The following is a 25,313-nucleotide window of genomic DNA, read 5'->3' as shown; positions in this document are numbered from 1 at the left end:
ACAATGTTTTAACAGCTTCCTTTGTTTTTAACAGTATACAATGGTTCTATATTGTGTAAAACGTATTAATAAAGTGCATGCGTGTTGGCTTGGTTCCTGACCATTCTTCTTATGAATTTATGACATTTTACGAGTTATGAAAATTTCCCAAAACAGAAAATAGTTGTATGATATACAGCATGTTATTATCAATATTATCTTGACTAAAATATATATTATTGCATCAAACACATATTTCAACATTCAGCAAGAGTCGGTAAGTAAGTTTCCATCATACTCACAATGTCAAATCTAAGTCACAGCACCTTGACATGCCCCCCCCCCCCCCCCCCCTATGTCCACCTTGACATGCCCCCCTAGTCTATGGCTCTGTTACTGCCATCTAGCTGTCGCTCTTGCTATGATGCTATGTAGGCTTTCCCCTCAGAAACTGACGAAGAAGCCGCCTTCAGACGTTCAATATGACCGTATAAACGCGTAAACACTGTTAACACGGAATTTGCTGTCATCAAATACAAATACAAATGTGACATGATGACGTCATAGTCCACTCAGCGTGCCCAGTGTGTTACCGGGAGGCGGTGGGCGGTGCAGAGGCTTTGCGGAAGTGTCTGGAGCCGGAGTCATATGACCAGGCACTCAGCCGGAGAAAATGCTACCTAGATATGGATAAAATTCATCGGACACGGTGACTAACATCCACAGCGAACACGGTAACAATACCCGGAAATCACAGTGACACAGTAAATAACGTTATATTCGATCTTTGACTTCTCACCGTAACGTGTGCAAACGGCCACACACTCACGTGACGCTATCTGGCACACAGTTAACGTTAGCTGTTAAGCTAATATTACAGCTTGTCGTACTAACGCTATATGTTAACAGTTGAATTGGGGAAGTGGTTTAACGTTAGCTGTTGGACTCACTCAGTTTCCTGAATGTGTCCTCAGATGGAGGAGATTAAAGTGTCTCCTGACTACAACTGGTTCAGAAGCACAGTGTCCCTGAAGAGAGTGAGTACCTCCTGATTTCTAACCTGTGATGCTGTTCCACAACCCGTGGCCCACTGCCTAACTCAGGACAACACCAAGTTCAGTGACACGCAACATGAAATGTTACAAACGCTTTGAAACAGAAATATGCCCAAGCCATCAGACAAGAGGTGCATTTGTAATGAACACCAGACCAGTGTTATTATTCTGCCTGATGTGTTCATTTCAGTGTTCTCTTTGTGATTACAGAGCTGTGCATGATTACATTATCATATCAGCCTGATAATAATGTGCGTGTCCCATGAGGTTAACAATAATAGCTTCAAACCTCCCCAATCAGCATCATTTTTTAAATTTCCATTTAGAAAAGTTTGTGTCCAGCATTACTATAACTGGTGGGACTGATGCTCGATGTGTGTGAGAGTCCGTAGTGAGAGGAGTGATGCTGACACACACAGTCTGGACAGTTATGCAACATTTAACCTCAATGACATTATTGCATTTGTCTTGAGGTGCTGGAAAGAAATTTGTTGAGATCATCATGACTACAACATAATACATTTTTGGGTCTTGTGTTTGATAAGTTTAATTATGCAAATAAAAAATCAGAGCTACAGTAATTAAACAAATCGCAAGAATCTCCACCGGGCCTTTTGGATAATAATAATAAATGTAAAACATCATCATTTATAACAACAGTTATCACAGCGCAATGACTTTGTCACCAATTAATACTTTAAATAGCAACAACGTTTCAGTGTAGTTGAATTAAATTATGTTAGATTTTAAAAACATCAGTGAAGAGAAGAAAACAAGCTGATGCTGTTCATTAGATTGTGTGGCTGTATGTTGAACAACTTGGCAACAATTGCTTTTGAAAGAACAGAAACCCGACCAGAATCATTCCATCGTCTGCTTTCAGCATGTCCTCTCTGCAGTGCTTACGTCTGTCGCAGTGGCTGAAACATATTCTCAGGCTGCACTTGTTTACGTGTAACATTCATTGGAAGATTGCTGCTGCTGAAAAGGTTGATCACCACAACAACTGCAGGTTAAGGTTGAACTAGAACTAGAGCTGTGAAAGTTGAATGAGGTTTGGAGGAGGCTTCTTTGTTTCAGTACGATAGCCTTCAGTATGCTAGTACACATGCTCGGGCCCAGCATTCCGCTGGTATTTTCCTGGGAAAAGGAGCAGGTTTTGGTGAGAGTTTCTAGGAAATACCAGGATTTTAATCTCAAGAATTCTACCTGGCCTTCTGAGCAAAATGAAAATCCTCCAAACGGAGTTGCTCAGCTTGAGTACCAATGAGAAATAAACCAGATTTAAACACAATAGATCAGTTGATGGCTAAGCTGCTCTACTACAGTAGCAAGAGTGTTTCTGGTGACTACTGAACTCCTGTTTGTAAGTATATGAAGCTTTATTTATGTCGTACTAAAACACACCATTACAAAGTGCTTCACTCATGGAACAAAGAATTAGGTCAGAAAGGGAATGCAATATAAAACAGACCAAAAATGGCATACAATATAAAGCACAGAACAATGAGAGACGGACCAAACTGGACAAACAAAGACATGAGTACGAGATGATTCATTGGTCCAGAGGTGGAGATCAGAGATGTAGCTGTGTAGCTTGTGGACTTCTATGGCTCAGTCTGCTTTAATGCAGACAACTAACCAGTGACTAACTTCTGTATAAACTAAACCGACTGATGGTGAGTAGTAGGGCTGGGCGGCAGTGGCGGCTGGTGGAACATGCTCTAGGTAGGGCCATCCTATCAATTTCAGCAAACATCCCAGTATGATTTAATGCAAAAAAAAATGTAAGTATCAAACATGCATTATTACTTGGCAGTTAAATATTTAACATGTATTCCAACACGAAAACAATCAGTAAATAACACTTATATAATATAATATAACATGTTTATTTATTGAGATGCCCTATGGACCTTGTTATAGGAGGTAAAGATCAGGAGAAGTAAACATGAAGTGTAATTATGAATACTGATGTTAAATTAAGCTATGATGAGTTTTCACTGTTAATTTAACATCTCTATTACATGTTGATGCCTCCATCACCAAGTTAAGCAGATGAGACTGAGGACAGCTATGTAGAAGAAAATATGTTCACTTTGCATAATATGTAGCTTGACAGAGTTCTCATGTGTGTCCTGGTGTTCTCATGTTTCCTTACCTCCTCATCCCTCACTCTCTACCCTGGTGTTCTCATGTTTCCTTACCTCCTCATCCCTCACTCCCTACCCTGGTGTTCTCATGTTTCCTTACCTCCTCATCCCTCACTCCCTACCTGGTGTTCTCATGTTTCCTTACCTCCTCATCCCTCACTCCCTACCCTGGTGTTCTCATGTTTCCTTACCTCCTCATCCCTCACTCCCTACCCTGGTGTTCTCATGTTTCCTTACCTCCTCATCCCTCACTCCCTACCCTGGTGTTCTCATGTTTCCTTACCTCCTCATCCCTCACTCCCTACCCTGGTGTTCTCATGTTTCCTTACCTCCTCATCCCTCACTCCCTACCCTGGTGTTCTCATGTTTCCTTACCTCCTCATCCCTCACTCCTGTAACTGTCCGTGCTGGATCCGTCCCCGTTGTTTTAAAAAGTTAAATAAATGATTAGCATGACGTCATGCAGCTAGCTAACCTGTCTGGTGTTCAGCTAGTACAGAAGCTTCATGTACTGCTTCCCTTTCCCGCGAGTCTGCTGTCTGATTGTGAGGTCAGGCTGATCTGATATCAGCTCTTTGGCTGCAGAATCTCCTCAAAGTTCTCCTCTCAAACGGGTCTTGGAGGAGTGCTCGCGCTGGCGCCTGTAGAGACTTCTCCTGACGAGAACGCGCAGCTCGGGGGGCCTGATCGTTCTGGCCCATAGCTGAATCTATTTGAGGGCGCTGATTGGCTAAATTGTATGTCACTCATTTATATCTTGAATCAGCAATTGGCTAAACTGCTTCATAGACCCGCCTCTTTTGGGCCAAAACGATCAGGCCCCCCAAGCTGCGCGTTCTCAGAGTGTCGTGCACACAGACAGAGAGCACGAGCAGAGAGCACACAGGCGGAGAGGACGAGCAGGAAAAGCATATATTTTGCGCAGATATCATATTTTACACACATTACTGGGTACATTCCATAGTTCAAAAACACAAATATTGACAATTTGTATAATTTATGATTATTATAATTTTTTTTTTTAGTGTGGCTCATGGTGGGGCCATGCCCCATAGCCCTCTATTGACCAGCCGCCACTGCTGGGCGGTATGACCAACAATGCATCTCACAGTGTTTTGTAAGATTCTGGCGGTTTCACTGTATTTTTTTTCCACATTAAAGCATTAATTAATTAACGTTGAAAAGAACCGGCCGGCCAGCGAGTGGTGAACAGCTGTTTGTGTGGTGTGTCTTCCGTTCCGTCACTTCCTGTTTCCTTCACTTACAGTCCCCTGGGTCCTAAGCCCCTATACATATATATATATATATATATATATATATATATATATGATCTGACGTTAAACTCATATCAAGCAATGCTGAGGCTGCATCTCTGTGTTTCGCCTGTTCACGCTCGACACGTCTCTGGCACCGACTGCTGTCACGGGCCGATGAAGCTTCGGAAACCTTCTCATGTCCAAGTTTAATTTATATTTCCTTTATTAAATACTGTTCACAAACGAATTTGTAAATAAAATCACTGACCACTTATAAAGTGATCCGCACATACTCTAGTGTACGCCAAATTCCATTCCTTTATATCTCGAGAGATGCGTGACAGCCATTTCTCGCGACGTCGCTTGGATAGCTCCTTCGTGTCATTTCCTTGATGTGTAATGACCGCTGGCAAACGAAAGAATGATTTCTTGTCTATCAGCTCTGCTGCCACAACCAAAGACAGCACAAAAGTTCACCACCGATAGGTTATGCGACTCAGCCGTGCATGCCAGTGGCTTTGTGTGTACTCCAACATGGCCGACAGCTAAACTGTGACGTCACACGAGACCACAATTAATGCTTTAACGCGGAAAAAAAAATACCATGATATACCGTGAAAATACCATGATATGCATTTTTGGTCATACCGCCCAGCCCTAAGTTCAACCATCATAGTGTGCACAATAGGTTTACCAACGATCGTTATTGGCTTAGATTAAGTAAAGATGTGCGATCTGTAGAGCGGCATTGATGCGTTCTAGTCGCTGCTCTTAGAATGCTGACGTTGCATCGTGAACAACACATGTGTTGAATGAGCAGGAGGTAAGCTAACGGCTAACGGCTAACAGCTGTTCTCAAGGACAGAGCAGAGGCGACATTATGGTGCGTTCAAGCTCCATTCAGTAAAAATGAATATTGTTTTGAATGCAAATAACCACTATAGATGATTAATAACAAAGTAAAGTATAGAGTTAGTTCATGATGATAACACATATCCTTAGTTTATTAGGCATATTCAGTTTGATAATCTTGAAAACAGTAAAACCGTGATATTTACTCTCAATAATCGTAAACATGTCATGTTTGACCTCCCCAGTCTATATCCTAGAATAAAGAGCACCTTGTATTCAGTCTGTGCTCTCCAGCTTTAGTCTTTAAGTCAAATAGGTCCATATTTTATACGCCTGGTTGAACTCCTTTGTAAAGAAACGTAAGGCTCACGGTTAGTTTTGTCGGATGTATTTTTCTCACCTCGTGGTTTCGTCTCCACCAGATTATTGTTGATGATGATGACAGTAAGGTGTGGTCGCTGTATGATGCTGGCCCAAAGAGCATCAGGTGTCCCATCATCCTCTTCCCGCCGGTCAGTGGGACAGCTGAGGTGTTCTTCCAGCAGGTGCTGGCTCTGACAGGATGGGGCTACAGGGTCATCTCGGTGAGCCCAGCACTGGGAACACACTGCAGCTTCATATTTCTGCCACCAACGGTTCTATTCATTATTGATTCATCTGCTCTTTGTTTTCTCCGTTCATCTTATTATTATTATTAGTATGTTTTGTTCATCAAATGTTTGGAACAGGGACACTTGTACCAGAGAATATTTGGCAGGATTGAAACCGATTAAGTTTCTGTCACTAGACCAATTGATTGACATATCAGCCTCACACTAACTATAGGATGAGTCTGCAATTATGTGAATGTCTAGTGTGTGTGTGGTTTCCAGCTGCAGTATCCGGTGTACTGGGATCTCATGGAGTTCTGTGACGGCTTCAGGAAGCTTCTCGATCACCTGCAGTTGGATAAAGTAAGTGTGTTTTTCCTTTAGCTTCAGACAAGAGTATTTTCTTCATCCGTGAGTATGCAATTCATATATGATCGCCTGATCGTGATTCAACCGCATCTTTTTGATGAGCAGCAGAGAGGCTGACTGTGCAGAAACAAGCTAGCCATGGAGGGTAAAGGAGCGTGGCTGTTGTAGGTGTGGGCGTGTTACCCGATCACCGTTCTACACTCCGGCTCTCCATCTAATGACGACTCTCTGTCTCAACCTTCAGGTCCATCTGTTCGGTGCGTCTCTGGGTGGATTCTTGGCTCAGAAGTTTGCAGAGTGCACACACAAGTCTCCCAGAGTGCACTCACTGATACTGTGTAACTCATTCAGTGATACCTCCATCTTTAATCAGACGTGGACATCAAGCAGGTGCTGTCTAACGTTCCCATCGCACACTTTCCTCCCCGTCTTCACATTCATCATTGATGTTTCCTTTCCATGTCCCTCCTCAGTTTCTGGTTGATGCCAGCTTTCATGTTGAAGAAGATTGTTCTGGGGAACTTTGCTAAAGGGCCCGTGGATCCTAAAATGGCAGACGCAATCGACTTCATGGTTGACAGGGTAGGTGGACTAAATGGATAAAGCTGTATACCCAGAAGCACGAAAGCCTGTTCAGGGACTGTAGTGGTAGAGCAGGGTCGTTCTTCGGTTCGATCCCCGGCTCCACGAGTCCATGGCTAGCCCTAAATTGCTCCCGCAGGCTGTTCCTGCAGCGTGTGGATGTTAGTTACCAATAGACTACTATTTCATGTGGTACCCATCATGTGATGGAAGCTCTGCTAGCTCATCGCTGCTGCACTGCTCTCATACAGCTGCTAACGGGACCGCGTTGTTGTGGAAGCATAGCATGCATCACGTATCGTGATGTCAAAGATAGTGAAGTTATGGAGGCGGAGCTTGGTATAGAGCACGAGCACCTGTAGATCCATGCATGACACCAAGGTCCTCTCACCTCCCTCTTTGTCCTTCTGCTTCATGGCTCCTGCGTCAAATGCTGTGCTGCCTCCATGTGGCAGCTTCCATGTCCCCTGCCTTGAATGCACAGCAGGTATAGCACTGGTCTTTAATGGGTGAAATGTTGGAGAACACTAGACAGAGGCTGGTAGCCTTGTTCTGCACGAGAACCTCTAGTTATACGACTGCGTGTGGAGGTGACTGATGGACTTGAACACAGGCTCCGGGTACCTATTTGAAGAAGAGGACCTACAGCAGTGCGATGGAACTGTTGGACGGTTTTAGTAAGTCTTTCTCTTCTGTCCTCAGCCTCCACAGGACTTCCCCCTCTTCTTCCTAGCTAGTTTGATTACATTTCGATGAATTGTTCAGCCCTCCTGTGATCCGGATGTGGTCCTGCTGTGTCGTTGTCTTCAGAAACTGACAAGGACGTCTCGTTTCTCTAAAAAGGCGTTTCTTCTCTCCTCACATCTTCAGTGGGAGGAAAAGATCCAAGTGAAGAAATAACATTTCAGACAAATGTAAAGTAGTCTTAAACTGCAGACCTTGATATCCATCTTCTCCTCTCACTCTTGGAAATAAATAAAGCGTGTTTGACTTTTCCTTTCATCCGTTTTGTTCCCTGAAGTACAGACATGTGATGTCTTGGTGTTTGAATGTTAACCTCTGCCCTCCGTGTGTTGTGTGTGCTGTAGTTGGAGAGTCTGAACCAAAGTGAGTTGGCATCGCGGCTAACACTCAACTGTCAGAACTCCTACGTGGAGCCGCACAAGATAAAAGATGTTGCTGTGACCATTATAGATGTAAGTGTAAGTCTCTCTCCATCAGGAGTCCATTCATATATATTTCTGCTCCTATAACCTGACGGACATGTTTCCTCTGTCAATGGTGTTCAGGTGTTTGATCAGAGTGCTCTGTCGCTGGAGGCGAAGGAGGAGATGTATAAACTGTATCCCAACGCCAGACGAGCTCATCTGAAGACGGGAGGAAACTTCCCTTACCTGTGCAGGAGTGCTGAAGTCAACCTCTACATACAGGTAGGCTCTGGTTCATCCTTCACCATGACTCCTGGTAGATCCGTCCTGGTGATTCTCCTGGTGATCCTCCTGGTGATCCGTCCTGGTGATTCTCCTGGTGATCCCTCCTGGTGATCCTCCTGGTGATCCCTCGGGGTGATCCTCCTGGTGATCCCTCGGGGTGATCCTCCTGGTGATCCCTCCTGGTGATCCCTCCTGGTGATCCCTCCTGGTGATCCCTCCTGGTGATCCTCTGGGTGATCCTCCTGGTGACCCTCCTGGTGATCCTCCGGGTGATCCTCCTGGTGATCCTCCTGGTGATCCTCCTGGTAATCCTCCTGGTGATCCTCCTGGTGATCCTCCTGGTGATCCTCCTGGTGATCCTCCTGGTGATCCTCCTGGTGATCCTTCCTGGTGATCCTTCCTGGTGATCCTCCTGGTGATCCTCCTGGTGATCCTCCTGGTGATCCCTCCTGGTGATCCCTCCGGGTGATCCCTCCGGGTGATCCTTCCTGGTGATCCTCCTGGTGATCCTCCTGGTGATCCTTCCTGGTGATCCTCCTGATGATCCTCCTGGTGATCCTCCTGGTGATCCTCCTGGTGATCCTCCTGATGATCCTCCTGGTGATCCTCCTGGTGATCCTCCTGGTGATCCCTCCTGGTGATCCTCCTGGTGATCCCTCGGGGTGATCCTCCTGGTGATCCCTCGGGGTGATCCTCCTGGTGATCCCTCCTGGTGATCCCTCCTGGTGATCCTTCCTGGTGATCCTTCCTGGTGATCCCTCTGGGTGATCCTCCTGGTGACCCTCCTGGTGACCCTCCTGGTGATCCTCCTGGTGATCCTCCTGGTGATCCTTCCTGGTGATCCTTCCTGGTGATCCTCCTGGTGATCCCTCCGGGTGATCCCTCCGGGTGATCCCTCCTGGTGATCCCTCCTGGTGATCCCTCCTGGTGATCCTTCCTGGTGATCCTTCCTGGTGATCCTCCTGGTGATCCTCCTGGTGATCCTCCTGGTGATCCTTCCTGGTGATCCTCCTGATGATCCTCCTGGTGATCCTTCCTGGTGATCCTCCTGATGATCCTCCTGGTGATCCTCCTGGTGATCCTTCCTGGTGATCCTCCTGGTGATCCTCCTGGTAATCCTCCGGGTGATCCTCCTGGTGATCCTCCTGGTGATCCCTCCTGGTGATCCCTCCGGGTGATCCTCCTGGTGATCCCTCCTGGTGATCCTCCTGGTGATCCTCCTGATGATCCTCCTGGTGATCCTTCCGGGTGATCCTTCCTGGTGATCCTCCGGGTGATCCCTCCGGGTGATCCCTCCTGGTGATCCCTCCTGGTGATCCTCCTGGTGATCCTCCGGGTGATCCCTCCGGGTGATCCCTCCTGGTGATCCCTCCTGATGATCCCTCCTGGTGATCCTTCCTGGTGATCCTCCTGGTGATCCCTCCGGGTGATCCTCCGGGTGATCCTCCGGGTGATCCTCCTGGTGATCCCTCCTGGTGATCCCTCCTGGTGATCCTCCTGGTGATCCTCCTGATGATCCTCCTGATGATCCTCCTGGTGATCCTCCGGGTGATCCCTCCGGGTGATCCCTCCTGGTGATCCCTCCGGGTGATCCTCCTGGTGATCCTCCTGGTGATCCTTCCTGGTGATCCTCCTGATCCTCCTGATGATCCTCCTGGTGATCCTTCCTGGTGATCCTCTGGGTGATCCTCCTGGTGAACACTGATTGATGATGCATTCTCTCTGGAACTTTATTGTCACACATAGTGCATCTTGTTGTAGGGCTGGACAAGATGGAGAAAATCAAATATCACAATATTTTTGACCAAATACCTTGATGTGGATGTTGAGACGATATTGTAGGGTTGACCATAAGTGCTTTCACTAAATATTTACACAAGGATGTTTCTGATAAATAATCATCAGAGATGATGCTATAATGACTAAGTGGGTAAAGACAAATAATGGAACAGCTGGAACAGTCTGCTGAGTTCAGCAGCCTTTAAAACCAGGTAAAGACAACATTACAACATTACAACATCCCAAATCTCATAGCAATAGTCTCATATCGCAAGATCAGTATAATACAGATATATTGCCCAGCTCTATCTTGCTCTATTTGTATCTACGGTTGAAAAGCAGCACCGCACCACCATATGTTTCCTCTCTGTCGTTCTCTCACATGTTGGAGGTGGAAGTGTGTGACTGTGTAACGCACAGCAGCTAGACGTGTGTTATTGAACACAGTGTAGTGTTCTTTCGTAGAACCACAGGTCTGCTCTCATCTCCTCCTGATCACAGACGTGTGAAGAGATGCAGCTTCAGATGGTTGGCCGGCTCCTTTCTTCATAATGCAATGCTGATGGAGAGAACTCCGAGATCCACTCCAGAACACCAGGACGTTGCTCTGGACAGGATTGAAGTGACAGGAGGTTTCCTGTGTGTGACGTGTGGTGTTTATAGACTTGCATTGACATTTTTTTATGATGCTGCTTGTTTGTTTTCTTTCCCGCACAGATTCACTTGCGTCAGTTCCACGGGACCAGATACGCTGCCATCAGCCCTGCCATGGTGAGCGCTGAGGAGCTGGAGGTGCAGGAGAGTCACCTGAGCGGTAACCAGGACGACGACGACCAATGAGACTTTTACCTGCAGACCGTTTCCTGTCAGCATTTCCAACACTTTATCTTACTCTTCATCACTTCACAGGACGCTCTCCAGATCTTCTCTGGAGCTCAACACTCGCCCAGCGAGACAACTGAGAATATTTTTATTTGACAGATGAAGCAATATTTTGATAATCACCTGTAGATAAATGGCACTCGGCCGCTTTGCTTTAAAAACATACGACACCTTGCCTTATGTGAAATGAATTAGATAATTGTTGCACTCATAAACTGCCTGAATTCGTTCTATGTGTAGTGTCGTGGTTAACACAGCCAGTGACTGGTGTCCTGTTAACACAAAGGTGAACACTGTTTACGGAGAGTGATTGTGTAATTCAATCAGAGGAGATGACTTTTGTTTCTGTTTGTTTTGGAATACAGTTGATTACTGAGGGTTTGACATGTGCACTGGTGTCGGTGTGAGCTGAGGTTTACAGGAGGAGTCATGAGTCAGCCCATCTGTTCAACTGCCAAAGCCTGTTTTTGCAAACTGAAATGAAACGTCAGTCCAAGTGTTGCTGGATGTTTTGTAGTTTCCAGCTCCATAAAACGACAGGATGTCTCTTCAAATACGAAGGACTTCCATGTGGCTCTGCTGCTCTGGGCTTCATTCATACCTCCAGATACTCCTGGAGCTAGAATTGTTTTTTCTCTCTGCTTCTCAACGGATGAAGAATAAATGAAAATGATGTGCTGTGCCTTTTTATAAAAGATGATATACACATTATTTCCTCTTCATTGTTAGTCTATTTCTACCAGGTGAATGTTAAAGTCTGCTGATGGAATGTGCAGCCTGCTATAGCAGAATGTGCTGCCAACATGGGTCCCCTTCATTTCTGTCACTACAGTCACCAGCACACTGGCACATGTCCTCCGCCATCGACCCACTACAGCTACATGGAACGTGGAAGTCGTCACCTGACTGCAGATCAGCTCCACAGTTCTGAGACTCATCTCTTTATCTGTCCGACCCACAACTTCACTGCTGTGGTTCCCTCTCAGTAAAACAGCCACAGACACGACTTACTCAACAACAACAGACACAGTTAGAGACCAGCTGGTGGACAACACGTTTACGGGGCCGGTCTCTAACAACCAAGCCTCATTGAAATTGTCTGGTGAATTCAGCCCTAACCGACGCGAGACACTGAATCTCGACATCTCTCCAGTTTGACATTTTTTGACGGTGTCTTGGTGTAAATGATGTTCTTCACCCTCGGATGTTTATTCAGTTTTTTTGCCACCACATGACCACTGTATACAAGAAGAAGACAGCAAACATACTAGAACTAGAGCATCAACACATGTAATCCAACAAAGAGTCCAAATGATCTACGGAAATACAAATTACAAGAAAACTCAATTCCTCATACACGGACACCAACATCTTGAATACCGTAATAAACATCACCCAGACCTGATGGCTTCCCTGCTGACTTCAATAAACACTTTTTGAGTTCTCAGTCCCAGTTTTCTCCAGATTAACAGCTGAAATGAAACAAAAATCCAAACTTCCAATCGACATGAACACTGCTCTCATCTCTCTTACTGAAACCCAATGAAGACTCAAGCTCCCCATCAAGCCCTCTATCGCTCAACACACACACAAAGCTTTAGCAAAGCCCAAATCAAACCAGTTACTCATCCATCACCCACTCAGCTTCATTAAAGGAAGAGACTACAACCTGCAATCAGACTGTTGAAAATACTTATTACACTTCAAATATTAATTTATTAGATATTTTCTCGATGGTTTATACTTAATGTGAATATAATTTATTTAATCTAATTTACATTATGCAATATGTATACTTTGTTGCCATCTTATTCTGAAAACCGGATGTTCGTCTGTAGAAAACCGGAAGTTGTCTCACGTTAATCTTTCCGCTAATTTAGCAAAGTCCTTCGCTCGCTCCCGATCTGTGCCGTTTGAATGCGTTTACCGTAAGTTTCAGCGTATAGGTGCGCTAACATTTAAGTGTCTGCTGACTTGACCGCAGTGTCCAGTCCCACTGAGTCTCACGTGAGCTCCTCTGGGAGATGTGATGAGTTCATCAGGTGGGCACGAACACCACTCCAAATAAATGCGATGCTCTGTAACTGCTGGATGTAGAAACAAGTAACGTAGAAGGTGATGCTATGTCCACGTTGTTACATTGGTGTTTTACAGTTCAGAGGGAGATTGCAGCTCAGCTGGTAGAGCAGGTCGCCCTTCAGTCCACATGTCCTTCTGCAAGACCATTCATCCAGCACCTGCATGGTAGCTCGCTGCCATTGGTGTGTGTGTGAATAAGTAATAAGTGCTACAGATAAAAGCACTTTATAAATTTCTACTAAATGATGCGTGTACTAACATGTGCCAGCTAACTGATATCACTGCATTTTGAACACATTGTCCCAGGAGAGTTCCCACCTTCTTCCCTCGTTATAACCCTGAGGTGGTATGCACACTGCTGTGTATCAGTGCTTGTGTTGAGGCTCTTCTCTCTGCTGTGGGTTCTGTGTGTGACGGGCTGCAGGTGAGCTCGCTGAGGGTTGAGTATGCAGGTTGTTGCAGGCTCAGCACAGGAGGCTCTACAGCGGGGGATTAAAGCAGAACATCATTGGTACCATCTACTGAGCATCAGTGATATCGGTGAGAAGAGGAGCCTGCAAAGAGCTCAAAGGACATTCAAGACAAAAGCACCCAGCAACAGTCTGTTCACCCTGCTGCCGTCTGACAGGAGGTACAGCAGTATCAGCTGCTGTACGTTACCACAGAGGACATTAAGTCGTTGAGGTTTCAAATCATTAAACGTATGACTCCAGTCCATACCAGTTATAAACACTGCACATAAAGAATGTGTCATCATACTGCACCACCAGCGGTTTCAACAGATACCTTTTAATCTGCAAGACATTCATTATATTCACTGAATAACAGTTTAAGACTCAACTGTATCATTAGTCAACCTGACGACATACATCCAACCTTTAAAAACAGCCGAGGCGGCACTATGTGAACATCTCATCAACAAAGGAAACTAATATTTTTGTGAACTCAGAATTACAAACTGTGCACTGCTTTCAAACCACCACCTTAAAGATACATTTATTAGATCTGAAGTGGAAACATCAAAACTCAAAGTGACAAGTGGATTTCAAACAAATAATGCAGTAAAAAAATTAAAGACATTTGACATCAGGAGCCCAAAGGAATAAATAAGATAAAAGCTTTTGTGAAAGTTCAAACCGGTAGAAGTCGGAGTCAGAGCCTCACACAGGCATCACAGCAGATCACAACACACGTCCTACACAGGAGCATTATCATCATCGTCGTCTCTGCTGTGAATCGGCAATATTTATTTCATGACAAAAGAAATCTAAAAGCACAAAGCGCTCCTCAAATAAACGATGCTAAAAGACACGCGACAGCCAGTCTGGAGTCGACTGTCAGTAGAAGAAGGTGCCGAGGTCGCCCATGCCGTTGCGTCTGAACTGGTTTCCCTGAATGGAGACGAAGATCTGGTGGTCCATCAGGTCCTGGACGGCTCGGCTGCAGGACGTCTCCTTGTTTCTGCTTATCTGGCGAATAAAGTGCAGCTTTCTGCCTGAGGCGGATGCTACGTCACAGCCCGTGCCGTTCTCTGCTGACTCCGGCTGCACGTCTGCTGAGCCGTTGCTGGTCGGGTTGGTCGGATCAGGAACGCCTCCCTGCTGTTGGTCTACAGCCTTCGGTCCAGCAGGGCCTTCTGGGAACAAAAGGTCTGATCGACATTGATTCTGTGCTGCGGCTGGTCTATTCTGACCGAGTGAGCTCCGCCCACCTTCACTTGGGTCCAGAGCAGCATCACACTGCTCCCCGTTGGTGGACTTCACTAGAATCACCCCGTAGCCTGCATTGTTGTGGATCACGTTGTTCTCCATGGTGATTGATGGCATCACATCAAGTTCATCAGCAAAGTCCTGCACACACACACACACACACACAGACACAGAAACAGGACTAAGAGGAGACGGATGTTTTCAGCTGACACCACAAGCGTTCTTACAGAAATGTTCATGTAATTCACTTGATTTCCATTAAACTAAACATTTTCTAAACTTAGTCAAGTGCAATTGTTATGCTCAGTTTCTTGGTGAGTTTTTGGTAGGAACCCTGAAGACAGACTGAATGTTCTCACCTTGATGAGGATCCCGTCCTTACAGTGATGGATACCGTTACCAACCAGACTGCAAACACTGCCGGGGTAAATCTCCACACCAGCCCCCTGCACACAGGCCCATTAAAGAAGCAGACAAGATCAGCTGATCGTTTATCACTGCATATTACACAATAACTCAACGTCTTGGAGTCATTTAGAAGCTTTAGTTTTACACTGTAAACTCTGTCACATTGTTTAAAGCTGCACTAACTGGTTTCTTTGGCCAGTGGAATAAGTTGTGAACACAACTCGGATACCTCATCACCTATGAGGTTGAACTCATTCACACAGATGAGAGCCCAGTGACTGTGGTGGAGCCGGTGGTCAGCATCCAGAAGCTCTCACCTTGGAGCCGTACAGGTCACACATGTTCATGGTGAGGCGCGCTGATGTTCGGACGATCACTCCTGTGGTCTCACACTGCAGCACACAGTTCTCCATGTTCAGAGTCCCCTGACGCACACCTGACAGAACACCACCAGCAGAGAGAGTTACTTTACACGGTGTCACACAGCTACATGGGAAGAATGTCGCCGATGACGAGGGCCTGGATTCATGTATACTCACACATGATGCCCTCGATGGCATCGTGTTGGATGAACTTGATGTTGGACAGTCTGACATCGGCTCCTGTGGAGTCCACAAATGAGTCGCCCTTGTTTTTCTTCTCAATAACCACGTCATCAGGGAGCCCGAAGCCTGACACGCAGACGACATATGAACACAATCAGTGTACAGAATTAAGGTTGTTAGATTGCACTGCACTCTGGTCAGCTTCTAACAGAGCTCCATTCAGCTCTCAATCCTTCGTTTGTTCCTCAAGGTGTGAGGCCAGCCAGCTAACATTCACAAAGAGGCTGAAAACACATCCACAGCTGACCAACAATGTCCAGTGACACCAAGACGTCAGAGTGTCTGTATTTATCACAAGGGAAACTGACCATCTGCACGTCCTCTGCAGTAAAACCAAACTCCTATTAGGCTTGTATACAACTCACTCCCCTCACACCTCCATCCGCCTGCTCACCAAAACATTGCTCTGCGCATCACGAGAGCATCACGGGAGCATCACGAGAGCATCACGGGAGCATCACGGGAGCATCACGAGAGCATCACGGGAGCATCACGAGAGCATCACGGGAGCATCACGGGAGCATCACGAGAGCATCACGGGAGCATCACGGGAGCATCACGGGAGCATCACGGGAGCATCACGGGAGCATCACGAGAGCATCACGAGAGCATCACGGGAGCATCACGAGAGCATCACGAGAGCATCACGAGAGCATCACGAGAGCATCACGAGAGCATCACGAGAGCATCACGAGAGCATCACGAGAGCATCACGGGCAGGGCTGTATAAGAGTGTCCGTTTTTTTCCATCAACTAAGGAGCCCCTGTGTTATTATATAGAAGTGTATACCGCTGATAACTCGTGGCTTCAGAATCTAAGCCATATTTCCCTCTGACACAGCGCTACACTTACTCGACGCAACTCATAACAAATACGGCTCTTAAGTATTAAAACACTGTCATTCTTTATGTATTTGTAATGAAACGGGGTATTGTACCGTTGTTTAAGGCAGGGTGAAATATGTTCTACACCATCTGCAGCTTTTTATGGACATAATTGACTGCCTGAGTCAGTAGTAATTAGTAATTAGTAATTAGTAATGGTCAATTGGTCAAGCATCTATGGCAGCAGTCCACATGTTCCTGCATTATGGCGCCATGTGACTGGGAAGACATTTTACAACATGGGGATTGTACAGATGACTGTAGGAAAGATGTCCAAGGACACAACCCTGCAGTGGGCCTGTTGAGATACCAAGTGATCGAGACTACCGTCTCAGAACTGATCATCCGTCTGACAATGTCAGAGGAAAGCGCTGCTGACCTTCTATAGTGATGGAGTCTGGTAGGAAGATGGAGCTGCTGACAATGTAGATTCCTGGGAGAACAATGACCACGTCACCCTGATGGCACTTTTCCACCGCCGACACTGGGTCTCTGTAGAACTACAGACACACACACACACACACACACACACACACACACACACACACACACACACACACACACACACACACACACACACACACACACACACACACACACACACACACACACACACACACACACACACACACACACACGAGTTTAGGGCTCAGGACTAACTTCTCCTCCGGTAGCACTGACTCCAACAACTTTATCAGTTCTTAAGTTTTTCAGACTTCTGAAACACTTTCCCAAATAAATGAGAAAAGAAAACATCAGGAGAATAAATGACCTGGGCTGTAAGTATGCGTTATGCCACAGTCAGCTGAAATGAATGATGGATCCAAATGTAATGTATTCAGGATATTTCCTCAGCAAACACATTGGAGCTCTTACTGGTGCGTCTCTCACATTCATTTACATTAAGAATCCGTTTAGTGTCACAGCATCCGAGGGAGCGTCAGCTAAACACGCCGGCTTCTACCCGACGTGTTGTGATTGGCTGTTCATATTCAAACAGAACTGCTCATTGAAATCATGCATTTTAATGTGATGTGTTTTATTCATGTGAATTCTTGAGCATAATCAGATGTAACAATGACCCAAAAAATATTTAGTAAATTTCATCTAAACATTTGGCAGTACCTCTGCAGCCCACCAGTGGATAGAGTGAGTGAGTGTGAGTGTGAGGTGGGGGGTACTGACCTGAATCTCAGTGTCCTCAGAGGAACACAGAGGCAGCAGTCGGTCACTGAGGAGGGACTGGAGCTGGATGGTGCTGCAGGAGGCTGTGACCACATGGACCACCTTCATACCCGACGCTCTGAGCCCACGGCTCTGCACGCACTGCTGACTGGCATTGCCTTTGTAGCCCAGCACGTACCTGGGGAGGAGGTGATGGAGGTAAGGACCATGTCGAGATTGAGGGAAGTTTGGATAGAGAGACAAAGAGGAAGGTCTCTCAAATCATCTCTCACCTCAACAGGGGGTTCTCGATGATGTGCAGCTTGCGTTTGAACGTCTCCAGCTGGTCGTAGAGCTTCAGGCTCTCCACCATGGACACGTTGTCCAGCTCCGTGTCCGAGTTGGTTCTGAGGCCTCTGCACAGAACGGAGAACTTCTGGAAGCACTGGGAGCAGTTCTCCAGTAGGGACTTGTACTCTGCCACCAGGCCTAATGGGACTCGGTCTTCTAAGATGTCGTAGTAGCTGAGAGAAGACATGTGTTCAAGCAGGATTCATGGGAATGAAACAACACTTAAATACTACATCACTCAAACACAGTGTACTCACAGCCTGAGACGAGGCTCCACACAACGAACAAAGTAGTCAAAGTCATCATCTTCATCTTCCTCTTCCCACTGCCTCCAGATATGCGTGTAGAAAAACCTGCAGATTGAAGAGGAAGTGGACAATGGGCCAGTAGTCTTAATCAAACTGCTACAAAATGTGGACACAACAAGTGAACTCCAGGAACAGGATCAACTCAGGAGTCCCACCTGAGGTGCTCGAGAGCGAGGGCGGTCAGATCAAAGTCCCCAGACTGCTCGTAGACCACCAGGAGCTCCTGCAGAGGGAGTCGGTGCTGATTGGCCTCCAGCAGAGTGACGATGGCCTCCTCGGTGAGCTCACAGCCTCTGGTGTCACACTGCAGAGGCAGCACCAGCTTCACACACGCCTTCAGGTCCTTCAGGTCCAGATCATACACCTGAAATCAGGAGACGCTCTTCAGCACCGACATTTCAAATCATGAACAGCTGTTCGCTGTAAACAACTTCATCCAAACTTGTTCTTGTCCAGATTTATTTTGCCATCTGCTCAACTGTAACTTCTTGCATGTGTCAAATCACTGGCCTGATGTCACGAGTTTATAACCACTTTCAAGTTTTAATATTGAGCACATTTCTACAATGCTGAAAAGTTGGTCTCACCTCCACCAGGACATCAAAGACACCAATAGACCACAAAGCCAACCAATCACAGGGCTCCACCACCTTCTCCAGGTAGTCTGCTGTGAAGGCCTTTACTTCGGACGGCTTACAGTCTCCTACACACGAATACGTACAAATACACAGGGACTGAGATCAGGAAGGCAAGGACTCAGAATGATCACGAGGACTTTGCCTACGAGTCCGAGTGTCTGTAGTTACCGAGCATGTAATCCTGGTACGCTTTGAAGCGCTCATAGAACAGCAGGTGGCTGGTCTGGAAGGTGTCTGGGAGACTTGAAGTCAGTCCTCCCAGGCGCTCACATCTCTGCAGCTGAGTCCCGGACTTCTCCGTGTTAAAATGGTCTGTGCCACTATCGTCGTCATCATCAGCACTCTCATCTTCATTCTGAAGCAGAGCTGTCGGGATGAACGTATGCTTTACAATGAGGAGAGAATTGGAGTTCTTTTCTCCATTTTTGGGGAGTGTAAACATACAAGTGTCCTCTCAGACAACACTGAAGTAAAACTGGTTTCACTTACAAACTACTTCTTACGTTACTCAACATTCACACCCACCAACTGTTAGCTGTTACTGTTGTCTGCTAAGTGAACCAACTGACAAAGCTAATGATTAGCATAACTTCCGTTATGCTAATCTGTAATGCTGCAGTGACCTGCTGTATAGTTGACTGTTCTTGATTGGAGAAAGCTACAGATGTACACATCCTCCAAGAACAGGCTCAGCTACTACAACACACTATTTACAAAGGACCTGCAATACCGTCAACAATACAGACACTTGTTTACACAGATTGATTTTTTTTTTTTCACACGCACGCGCACACACACACACACACACACACACACACACACAGATGAGAAATGTACTTTATTTTAAAATATATTTATTCATTACAACTAACATCATGAAGTTATTCTTTGAACAATGATGGAACTATACCTGAGTGACTCATCTTCTGGGGTGTGTTCTTAGCAACACATAAGCATAAAAAACAAAAACTGCTCCTTATTGTTATGTAGTATTGTTACTTACAGCTTGCTTACATCTTGTATTGTTACTTACATCTTGCAAAAGAGATTGTCAATCTCAATGGGACTACCTGGTTAAATAAAGGTTAAAAAAAAAAAAAAAAAAATCATTTTTTTTTTCAAACTTATTCGGTTCGTCATGCGTACCATGCGCCTCGTACTGAACGGTTCAATACGAATACGAATAATTTTTTTAATATATATATATATATATATATAAATTAAAAAATTGTTTTTAATATATATATATATATATATATATATATATATATATATATATATATATATATATATATATATATATATATTAAAAAAATTATTCGTATTCGTATTGAACCGTTCAGTACGAGGCGCATGGTACGCATGACGAACCGAATAAGTTTGAAAAAAAAAATGATTTTTTTTTTTTTTTTTTAACCTTTATTTAACCAGGTAGTCCCATTGAGATTGACAATCTCTTTTGCAAGATGTAAGTAACAATACAAGATGTAAGCAAGCTGTAAGTAACAATACTACATAACAATAAGGAGCAGTTTTTGTTTTTTATGCTTATGTGTTGCTAAGAACACACCCCAGAAGATGAGATATATATATATATATATATATATATATATATATATATATATATATATATATATATATATATATATATATATATATATATATATATGACATTTGAATATGACCCTGGCGTCATTTTAATAATACTACTAACGATGGCGTCATTTTAATAATACTACTAACGATGGCGTCATTTTAATAATACTACTAACAATGGCGTCATTTTAATAATACTACTAACAATGGCGTCATTTTAATAATACTACTAACGCTGATGTCATTTTAATAATACTACTAACGATGGCGTCATTTTAATAATACTACTAACAATTGCGTCATTTTAATAATACTACTAACGCTGATGTCATTTTAATAATACTACTAACCATGGCGTCATTTTAATAATACTACTAACGATGGCGTCATTTTAATAATACTACTAACAATGGCGTCATTTTAATAATACTACTAACGCTGATGTCATTTTAATAATACTACTAACGCTGATGTCATTTTAATAATACTACTAACGATGGCGTCATTTTAATAATACTACTAACGATGGCGTCATTTTAATAATGCTACTAACGCTGATGTCATTTTAATAATACTACTAACGATGGCGTCATTTTAATAATACTACTAACGCTGATGTCATTTTAATAATACTACTAACGCTGATGTCATTTTAATAATACTACTAACGATGGCGTCATTTTAATAATACTACTAACGCTGATGTCATTTTAATAATACTACTAACGCTGATGTCATTTTAATAATACTACTAACGATGGCGTCATTTTAATAATACTACTAACGCTGATGTCATTTTAATAATACTACTAACGCTGATGTCATTTTAATAATACTACTAACGATGGCGTCATTTTTATAATGCTACTAACGATGGCGTCATTTTAATAATACTACTAACGATGGCGTCATTTTAATAATACTACTAACGATGACGTCATTTTAATAATACTACTAACGCTGATGTCATTTTAATAATACTACTAACGCTGATGTCATTTTAATAATACTACTAACGATGGCGTCATTTTTATAATGCTACTAACGATGGCGTCATTTTAATAATACTACTAACGATGGCGTCATTTTAATAATACTACTAACGATGACGTCATTTTAATAATACTACTAACGCTGATGTCATTTTAATAATACTACTAACGATGTCGTCATTTTAATAATACTACTAAAGCTGATGTCATTTTAATAATACTACTAACGATGACGTCTTTTTAATAATGCTACTAACGCTGATGTCATTTTAATAATACTACTAACGCTGATGTCATTTTAATAATACTACTAACGCTGATGTCATTTTAATAATACTACTAACGCTGATGTCATTTTAATAATACTACTAACGCTGATGTCATTTTAATAATACTACTAACGCTGATGTCATTTTAATAATGCTACTAACGATGACGTAATTTTAATAATACTACTAACGATGACGTCATTTTAATAATGCTACTAACGCTGATGGCATTTGTATCACCCTCACTTCTTCAGGATGATGTTAGCGGTATGAAATGATAGTCAGCTGATTGCATGTTGATGTAATGCAGCCCTGGTCCTCTGTGGATCATGTCGAACGAATGTAGGAACTGGAGGAAATACGTTGTTTCATGTAACGTTAGTTACCATTACTGGTTGCACCAACGTTAGCCAGTAACAGCGTTTGCTACCACTAATTAGAGGTAGAGAATATACAAACTTACACTACTAGGACAGCTACTGTCACGTTAATACAGATAACATTGTCTGAACAAGTGTTTAAACTAACACAAGAAGCTAAACATGAGGCAATATCAGTCAACGTTAACCTGAACATGTCTCAAGCTAACCGCGTTAGCGAAGCGAAGACGCTGGCACGAGGTGCCGCTGAAGTACTCATCCATGAAAAAGACAAAACACATTACGGACCTTGGGTTAAACTGGATGCATTGTGTCCCACTTCAGCAAGATGGTTGTTCTCTTCCAAGTCGAGTTCAACGTTGACGTAGGACTCAAAATCAACCTCCACGATGTCCGACATCTCGTCCCCAGCTCTCCTCGTTCCAGCAGACGGGTTTTCTGCTTCTTGCTCCATGGAGATCTGAGAAGAACTACTTAATATATAACTACTCAACGTAAGTCGGTCAATGTGACTGTGCTAACTGCAAGTGGCGTTACGAAGTTGTGTCAGTTTGACAAACACTCAAACATAACTGAATCATGGGCTGCACACGCCCATACTTTCAAAAATATTCCCGGTCTGAAGGGCCGCAGCCAATCGAGAACAGTACAACTGCAGGATGTCCCGCCCCCTATCTGAAATCTGAACGCCTATGAGCCCATTGGAATAGGGAGCCGTTCAGTACATTTGAAGTCACAGATAAATGATTTAGGATTTGCAACAGCCTATGGCTTATTTTTTCTCCAGCAAACACAACATGAAGCCCTTCCACAGTGCGCAGGACCAGGAAGCTGCAGAGAGAGAGGGAATTACTCTGCAGTGTCCAGATGTGAGTGCACTGCTGGACAATAATGTCAATAATCTGCCACAACTTTGTAAAGACGCAAATGTCTGATTGATGTTAAAAGAAGAGATTGTCAGCACTGATGATTTTCTCGTGCATCACCATCTACTTGTAAATAGGTCAAATATAGCATGTGAAATGAACAGTATTAACAGTGGTATGAACATTCGAAGCTGTACAAGTCACCTGATTCTAGTAATCTCTTAGTTCTTCTCATATGTGCTGTTGGTAAGTGTAAGATTGTTGGTTCAATTGATCAATGTCTTGTCATGGTGTTTATGTTGCAGATGGGATGGGGTTGTGTTTTTTTACATTCTGGGGGTAGAAAGGGAAAGTAATGTGAATTTTGATGAGTATATATCTGTCACTCCATTACCCTTGAACATAATGTGTATCGTTTTGTTTGACTACGTTGTATTTTAAAGAACATAATAAACTTCATGTCTTCACAGTCTGGCATTTCATTTGTATCTATTATGGGAAACGCGGGACCTGTAACATGTACTGCTGATAGTCTTTGTGGCGTGTAAGACAGTTTCTTAAAGAAAATGAAATCTACTCAAACTGAGGATGGATTCAGTCCTCTCTCTGACCACAAACTTCACCGATGGCAATCATTTTTGGACAGAAGAGTGGTGTGTTTAGGAACATCTCTTGTAAGCAGCACTGTGATGATTGAAATCATGTGAGCAGAATAACTGCAGACGGAAGACTCAGAAGAATTGAGATGCAGCAATACAAGTCAAATACAGGACTGTAACCATGATGCAACTGATTCTGAAGGTTTCTGCTTTTAGGGGAGTGTGTGACTTGTGCTTGACATACAGAATTAGAAAATACCAAAGATTGTCTTCCTTTGCTAATCTAGACGTGTGCAGATGTCAGTGGATCATATCGAAGTAAATGTGAGCTCTTATGTAAGGGAGGTCATGACCTGCTGATGTAAATTTGTTCGTGACCGACATGTAACCTGGGGAACCCAATGGCCCTGTTGCTCAGTGTTACAGGAACAGCAAACTACCCCAATTAATATATTGTTGATTATATAATCAGAATCAGAGCTAAGTGTGTACACATACAATGAATATGATTTATGTACATGCACAGAGATAGACATACGGCTAAAAGGTAACGGCGCTAAACAATCATTTATAAAACGCTGTGAGACAACTTAGAAATGTGAGAGTAGCTCTGCTCTCCATGTTTTAGTCTTATACAATAACTCATATAGTCAACTCTTACAACAGTGCTCACACACAAGCACAGTGAGAAATCATTCTTTAGACCTAATTGCTGACATTATGATGACGTGTTTTTTTCAGAGCAGAGGTGCTAAGACGCTGACAGCAGAGTTACAACAGAACAGGTTAGAGGTTGATGATGATGACAGCGATGACATAGTAATGAAGGTCAAATTGGGAAGCACAGGTGGTGCTATGACTGGGTGGTAACTGAGGCAAGGTCCACTGAAGGCTGCTTAATAAGAATAAACCAAATGTCTCTTCATTTTTCAGCTGTCATTATGTATTGCCTCATGATCAACACATGCTCACTCTTCCATGTAGGGTTCTTAAATTACATAAAAATAAAAAGTAAATAGATGACTAGGTTGCAAATTAACCATCAAACATCAGATGAAATAAACTGCATTACAAACATCTGTATCAATAACATAGATAATTAACAAAGACACTGATTTATTGATTTATATTAATTTATTCTATACGCTGGTATGTGCTTGCATCATGGAATGTAAATAAGAATTTCTTGCATACGGTCATTCTATTGCCTTGACTTTTATTTTGAAATATTCTAACTTCCGGGCACCTGTCTCTATTTGCGTCTCTTCAAAAGAAAAAACAAAAGAGGAATTTACAAAAAACAAAATGGGCTCTTTATTTGGCTTTGGTTCTCTCGTATCTTGGTTTTTGGATTCAGACAACAAAAACAGAAAAACTGTGGTAAGTCATATCTGTATTTTCGTTTTTTCGATTGAACGACTAAACAGACTATCAGAATGCACACGCATCATTCTGGGCTGCATTCTGCCCGCCCAATTATTGTTGCAACCACATCCTGGAACCGCCGGGAGGCAGTAGCAGTCTGAGTGAAACC

At 43.7% G+C, this 25,313-nt stretch overlaps 2 protein-coding genes across 7 annotated transcripts; one reads left to right on the top strand and one right to left on the bottom strand.

Moving 5' to 3' along the window:
- The first annotated feature begins 596 nt into the window (after nucleotides 1–596).
- Nucleotides 597–11,638, top strand: spg21 (SPG21 abhydrolase domain containing, maspardin). 4 transcript variants are annotated; one of them, XM_079283939.1, is made up of 9 exons: nucleotides 597–713; nucleotides 954–1,016; nucleotides 5,718–5,879; nucleotides 6,168–6,248; nucleotides 6,499–6,644; nucleotides 6,728–6,836; nucleotides 7,925–8,032; nucleotides 8,126–8,266; nucleotides 10,766–11,638. In XM_079283939.1, exons 2-9 carry the CDS (start codon nucleotides 954–956, stop codon nucleotides 10,886–10,888), a joined length of 933 nt encoding a protein of 310 aa, XP_079140065.1. In that variant the 5' UTR covers nucleotides 597–713; the 3' UTR covers nucleotides 10,889–11,638. The 4 variants fall into 4 exon arrangements, with proteins under 4 accessions (XP_079140065.1, XP_079140063.1, XP_079140066.1 ...); XM_079283937.1 differs by having other exon boundaries at nucleotides 7,925–8,038; XM_079283940.1 differs by lacking the exon at nucleotides 10,766–11,638 and adding an exon at nucleotides 10,550–10,749 and having other exon boundaries at nucleotides 7,925–8,038.
- Nucleotides 11,639–13,989: 2,351 nt separating this feature from the next.
- shcbp1 (SHC SH2-domain binding protein 1) lies at nucleotides 13,990–22,859 on the bottom strand. Of its 3 annotated transcripts, none has more exons than XM_079290423.1 (13): nucleotides 22,603–22,859; nucleotides 19,246–19,443; nucleotides 19,027–19,142; nucleotides 18,595–18,803; nucleotides 18,389–18,484; nucleotides 18,074–18,304; nucleotides 17,802–17,979; nucleotides 16,996–17,116; nucleotides 15,666–15,797; nucleotides 15,444–15,562; nucleotides 15,078–15,164; nucleotides 14,721–14,859; nucleotides 13,990–14,645 (listed from the first exon to the last, which is right to left on the bottom strand). In XM_079290423.1, the coding sequence occupies exons 1-13, from the start codon at nucleotides 22,766–22,768 to the stop codon at nucleotides 14,347–14,349; spliced, it is 2,091 nt and encodes a 696-aa protein (XP_079146549.1). In that variant the 5' UTR covers nucleotides 22,769–22,859; the 3' UTR covers nucleotides 13,990–14,346. The 3 variants fall into 3 exon arrangements, with proteins under 3 accessions (XP_079146549.1, XP_079146550.1, XP_079146548.1); XM_079290424.1 differs by having other exon boundaries at nucleotides 13,990–14,642; XM_079290422.1 differs by having other exon boundaries at nucleotides 13,990–14,859.
- Between the last annotated feature and the right edge of the window lie 2,454 nt (nucleotides 22,860–25,313).

The sequence above is a fragment of the Melanostigma gelatinosum genome (assembly GCF_949748355.1).
Source record: "Melanostigma gelatinosum genome assembly, chromosome: 2".
Taxonomy (NCBI): domain Eukaryota; kingdom Metazoa; phylum Chordata; class Actinopteri; order Perciformes; family Zoarcidae; genus Melanostigma; species Melanostigma gelatinosum.
Note: the sequence above shows the minus strand (reverse complement) of the source record. Positions and strands in the feature narration are given on the sequence as shown.